Raw genomic sequence first — 5,734 nt, forward strand, 5'->3', positions numbered from 1 at the left:
TCACCGCCGGGAATGCCACCAGTACAGGGACACCACCGGGACAGGGACACCACTGGTATGGGGACACCTCCTGGGGCACCGGGATGGGAGCCTGGGGGCTGCTGCCTGCCCGGCTGGTGGGGAGCGAGGGCAGCTCTGCAGGACCCCAGGGGACTTGGGGGGTCCCCCCGGGGGGGTGCAGCCCTGGGGCTGTCAGGGGGCCCCGTCCCCATGCCGCAGGCAGGGCTGGCACCCCGGGGTGTCCCTCATCGCCTCGGGGGCTGCTCCCTGCCTGGGAAAGCCGCTGTCCCTCCTGAGCCAGGGGGATACGGGGTGACCCCTTATGGGATGTTTTTGCACCTGATGGCCGCCCTTGTCCCTGATGGTGAACGGCCCCACACGGGCACGTCCCAGGCTCTCCCTCCTGCAGCGCTCGGAGGCTCCTCCTGAGGCTTCCCCAACCCCTGTCCCCACAGAGCCGGAGGTGCCATGGGCCTAAGGATGATCCCGCGGCTGCGCTGGGCATGGCTGTGCCTCGGGGCCCTGCTGGCAGCCCCCTGGGTGAGTGGGGGCCCTGCAGTGCGGCACCCCCACCCCGCTGCCCCTGGTGCTGGTTCCACGCCATCCTGCTGCTTTTGCTTTTACTTCGCTTTGCTGCCACTGTCCCCGTGCCAGGGCTCGCTGTGGGTTCTGCCCCGAGCCATGTGGGTGCTGCTCACCCTCCTGCTGCTTGCCTCTGCAAAGGCAATTTCTTGCATCCCTCCAGTGCCTGGGGAGCCCCAAGGAGTGCAGTGCTCCGGCTCGGGCAGGGGCAGAGATCCACAGCAGGGCAGGGGAATGCCATGGGATGTGTGGGCGCAGCTAACCCTGTGCATGGCATGTGGCACCTGGGGAGGGGGCTCCAGCACCCAGCGTGCACCCCACACAGCCCCGTTCCCTCGCGCAGACGAGGACCCCCCAGTTCCTGATGGACATGAGCCACGACGCCTTTGATGACCAGTACGAGGGGTGCACGGAGGCGATGGAGGCGGTGGGGCCGGCGCTGCTGGCGCAGGAGCAAGCGCGGGGCAAGTCCAGGCTCTTCGGCAGGGTCTGGGCACGCGCCGGGGAGCGGTGGCAGCAGGTGAAGGGCTCGCTGGCTGCCCGCCTGCCCCCCGGCTTCAAGGATGAGTACGGCCAGGCCGTGATCGCCTACACGGACAACGGCCTGCACCACTTCTTCAACGCGGCCATGCGGGCGGCCGGGCGGTCGCGGGCCGCCTACAACGCCAGCTTCCCCTTCAAGGCACTGCACTTCTACCTGACCAGAGCCCTGCAGCTGCTGCGGGGTCCCTGCGAGGCCACCTACAGGACACCGGTGTACCGGGGCATCGCCCACACCCGCTACCAGCTGCAGGGCGCCAGCCCCTTCAGGTTCGGCTCCTTCGCCTCCTCCTCCTTCAGGAGGGAGCAGGCAGAGAGCTTTGGGCAGGACACGTTCCTCAGCATCCGCAGCTGCTTTGGGGTCCCCATCCACGCCTTCTCCTTGTACACGGAGGAGGAGGAGGTGCTGATCCCTGGCCACGAGATCTTCTGGGTCTTCCCAGACGAGGGCAGTCACCGCTTTGTCCTGCGGAGCACCAACAGGACCTGCAGCCACTTCAACTGCGCCTTCCTGGGGTGTGAGTAGGGGGCTCAGGCACCCCCAGCTGCTCCTGTGGCATCGTCCCGGTGCTGCACAGCCGGGGCTGCCGGGGCCAGCACTGACCCCAGCCCTTCTGCTTCCCCCCCAGACGAGAAGAGCCCGGAGTGCAGAGGCAGCACAGGTAGGAACCCCCGCAGGTGTCACAGAATCGTGGTATCACAGAACAGCTCGGGGTGGAAGGGACCTTAAAGACCATCCAGTTCCAACCCCCTGCCATGGGCAGGGACACCTCCCACCACACCAGGTTGTCCAGGGCCTCGTCCAACCTGGCCTTGAACACCTCCAGGGATGGGGCACCCACAGCTTCTCTGGGCAACCTGTGCCAGTGCCTCACCACCCTCTGAGTGAAGAATTTCCTCCTAACCTCTAATCTAAATCTTTCCTCTCTTAGTTTTTAAGCCACTCACCAACACAGCCTGCCCGTTAGGAGCAGCTAACTGCAGGGCTGCCTGCTGGGGAGCCAGTTTAGACCTCTAACCTCATTTCAGGGTCTCTGTGCAGGGGAAGGGGCTCAGCCTCAGCGGGGTGGTTGCAGACCCCACAGCTGCAGGCAGTGCCCGTGCCGCTGCTGCGGGGCTGAGCCAGCGAGCGGCTGACGAACCCATCTCTCTGCAGCTGGTCCCAGGCACAGAGAGGAGCTGTGAAGGGCAGTGCCCAGCTGGTGGCCTGGAGGAGAAAAGCCAGCGGCCATGCAGAGAGCGCCTCACCCGCCGTCCGTGACACAGACTGCCTCATGCACCTCTAGGCCCAGTGACACCAGTGCCAGGGCTGGTCTGCTGGGGCTCACCCCGGACCGTGCTCACAGCAGGGCTCGGCAGCACCCAGCACCAAGCAGCACCCAGCCCCCAGGACAGGGGAAGCTTTGTACCACTTCCACACTATTTTGCGTTTTTCCAGCTTCCCATTTTTAGCAACTTCGCAGCCAGACAAGGCTTGCACCCTCACCTGGATCTAGCCCCAAAACCTCCACAGGTGGTTCCACATCTCGCAGACTGCTGGCAATGAAAGTTCAGACCCAGGCAGGGATTTGACCACTTGTAGTGGATTTATGAGGAAAAATTTTGGTATTGGGGGGACATAGGGGTGGCTTCTGTGAGTAGAATCCAGAATCGGCCCCACGTTAGATAAAGGCCGAACTGCTGGCCAGAGCCAGTCCAATAAGTGATATTGTTTGTGCCTCTGTGAGAACATATTTAAGAACAGGAAAACCAAAACTGCTGCACAACAGTAGATGGAGAGAGGAGTGAGAAGCAGCCCTGCAGCCCCCAAGGGAAGTGCAGCAGCAGGGCAGGAGGTGCTCCATCAACCAGAGCACAAATTCCCTTGCGGCCTGTGGAGAGGCCCCTGGTGGAGCAGGCTGTCCCCCTGCACCCATGGGTCCCACACGGAGCAGATCTCCACGCTGCAGCCCCCCCATGGGTGGAGGAGCCCCCGGTGGAGCAGGTGGATGTGGCCTGGAGGAGGCTGTGGCCCATGGAGAGCCCCCGCAGGAGCAGGCCCCGGGCCGGAGCTGCAGCCCGTGGAGAGGAGCCCACATGGAGCAGGGGGCTGGGGGGAGCTGCCGCCCATGCGTGGGGGCCCCGTGCTGGAGCAGTTTGGGACTGGGGGATGGACCCCGTGGGACAGAGCCGTGTGGGAGCAGTTCTTGAAGGCCCTGAAGGATCAGTTTGGGAAGGATGGCATCCATGGGAGGGACCCCACGGGGAGCAGGGGCACAGAGGGACCGTGAGGGGTGGTGGGGATGAAGCGTCAGGGACTGATGGCAGCCCCCATTGTCCGTTCCCCTGCACTGCTTGGGGGGAGGAGGTGGATGGGGGGAAGGTGTTGGAGTTTGTTTTTTTGTTTTCTAACTGCTCTAGCTTGTTAGTAATAGGCAATAAATGATACTCATCTTCCTACTCTGAGTCTGTTTCGCTCATTACAATAATGGTTGAGCGATCTCCCTGCCCTTATCTCAGCGCCGTGTTGTGGGCTGATCCCCGCAGGGCTGTTCTCTCGGGCACGCTGCGCTTGGGTCTGCCGTTACCTCAAGCCTTCGGGCCTCGCACTGGGCACCAGAAGGCCTGCTGTGCTTGAAGCTACAGGCAGCTCAGCACCGCACAGCCGCTCGCTCCCCTCCTCCCCAGCAGGGCTGGGGAGAGAAGGGACACTTGGATCTGGCTGCAGGAGCTGGCACTGAGCTCACTCGCACACACAGAGGCCTCGCCAGGAGCTGGCACGTAGTCCTCTCAGCACGCGTACACATGGGAAAGGCTGCGAGTGTGCAAAGAGAAAAGCTTTAATGAGAGAAATGCGACGATAGGACACACAAACACTGACCGGCCCTTTTATACCCCAAACAAACCCCTCAGCAGGCCCTCCTGCTCCTCCTTCTCTACACACGCCCATGCCTCCACACAGCAGCTCCACGTTATTTCAAGCTCCCCAAACTCCCTGAGCTCCCCGAGCTCCCCGAGCTCCCCGAGCTCCCCAGGCTCCCCGAGCTCCCCACACGGAGGTGTTGCCTTCACCACGAGGCTCCCCTTCCCCTCACAGAGCCGGTGGCACGGGGCCCCCGTTCCTCTGCAGCCATGGCTGAAGGAGCGCGGGGAGCACGGCGGCGCCTGCCCAGGGCTGTGCCCTGTCCCCAGCCATCTCCTGGTGGCATCCACCCTGCTGGCTGCCCTTACCCTTCAGCAGTGCACAGTTGTAGTTGCTGTGCACACCATCGGAGCGGAGATGGATGAAGTTTCTGTCTCTGTCACGTGTGAAGTTGGTGACCTTGAAGACCTCATAGGGTGGGATGAGGACTTCTTTCTCCTCAGGGTAGAAGGAGAAGTTCCAGATGGGGACACCGTAGCAGGTGCACACTTTGAATAAAGTGTTCTGGCCAAATCTCTTGGTAGGTTTCTTATGGAGGGAGGCAGAGGCGAACTGGCCGAAGCGGACGGTCTGGTTGATCTGGGCCGTAAAGCGGATGCCCCTGACGCCGCGGTAGACGTTGTAGCATGTGCGGCCCTGGGCTTTCCGCAGAGCGTGCAGGGCCTCAGTCAGGAGGAAATGCATTGTCTTGAAGGGGAAGCATTCCAGGTAGTGCTCGCGGGAGCGCCCACCCTCGCGCACAGCTGCGTTGAACTGGCGGTACAGACGTGTAGGGTAAGTGTACGCCAGCACGGCCACCGCGTACTCCCGCCGCAGCACCTGTGGGTGGTTGGAGTTCCGCCACTTCTCCTCTGCTTTTCTCCAGGTGTCTGCATAGGTGTGGTTTTCGAACTCGGTGCGGTTCACCATTTTAAGCTTCTTTTCCATCTTGCGTCTGCAGCCCTGGTACTGGTCATCGAAGGAGTTCTGGGCCATGTCCATCGCCACCTCCCTGATGGGGTTGAGGTCTTGCTCACGGGTGCTGCTGGCAGCCAAGGTGCCAGCCAAGGTGCCGGCCAGCAGCACCCAGCCCAGGCCGAGGTGCTCCATGTGCAGGAAGCTCCGGGGGTCCAGCCACGAGCGGGGATGCCCCAGGCAGCGCAGGACCCGGTCCTCTGCAGCCGGCTGAGCTCAGCCGCTGAGTGCAGCAGTACAGGGCACGGGCGTCTGCTAGGGGGAGAGCGCAGGGTCGGAGAAGGCTGCAGGGAGAAGCGGAGCAGATGCATCAGGGTCACCTCCAAAGCCGCCCATGGACCCCTGGCACCAGAGGGAAGCACCCGCAGTGTGTGTCCCCAGCCACGGCCACCTGGGTCTTCCCCACCCTGATACCAGCCCAGACTGCAGCCCAACTACTTGCATCAAACACCGCAGACACCTGGGTTCCCCCGTGCAGCCCCGACATCCTCTGAGGCCGCAGCTTTTGTGCCAGGAGTAGCCCTGGTGCTGCAGTGAGATGTTACCTCTGCTCTGTTGCATGCAGGACCCACGGCTCGGCGCTGCTGCAGGGTGCGTGGAGCTGGCTGCTCTGCCTTTTTATAGCAACCCCCAGACAGTTTGTGTTCCAGCCCCCCATGACCACCCAGTTGCTGCTGGGCTGTTGCAAAAGGCTGCAGGGAAACAAACAGGAAATCGCCTTGTATCAGTTGCCCATGCTCTAGGGCGTGTGTGGGT

At 62.9% G+C, this 5,734-nt stretch overlaps 2 protein-coding genes across 2 annotated transcripts; one reads left to right on the top strand and one right to left on the bottom strand.

The window, feature by feature from the left end:
• Positions 1 to 480: 480 nt before the first annotated feature.
• Positions 481 to 2,412, top strand: LOC311207479 (ecto-ADP-ribosyltransferase 5-like; the record flags this gene model as incomplete). Its single annotated transcript, XM_084283538.1, has 4 exons — positions 481 to 540; positions 926 to 1,640; positions 1,752 to 1,784; positions 2,279 to 2,412. The coding sequence occupies 4 exons, from the start codon at positions 481 to 483 to the stop codon at positions 2,305 to 2,307; spliced, it is 837 nt and encodes a 278-aa protein (XP_084139664.1). The 3' UTR covers positions 2,308 to 2,412.
• A 1,780-nt stretch (positions 2,413 to 4,192) lies between these two features.
• On the bottom strand, positions 4,193 to 5,113 carry LOC311220989 (erythroblast NAD(P)(+)--arginine ADP-ribosyltransferase-like; the record flags this gene model as incomplete). The annotated part of the gene is made up of 1 exon (XM_084304698.1): positions 4,193 to 5,113. One exon carries the CDS (start codon positions 5,111 to 5,113, stop codon positions 4,193 to 4,195), a length of 921 nt encoding a protein of 306 aa, XP_084160824.1.
• Between the last annotated feature and the right edge of the window lie 621 nt (positions 5,114 to 5,734).

Source organism: Netta rufina (assembly GCF_964035555.1).
Source record: "Netta rufina genome assembly, chromosome: 1".
NCBI classification, from domain to species: Eukaryota; Metazoa; Chordata; class Aves; order Anseriformes; family Anatidae; genus Netta; species Netta rufina.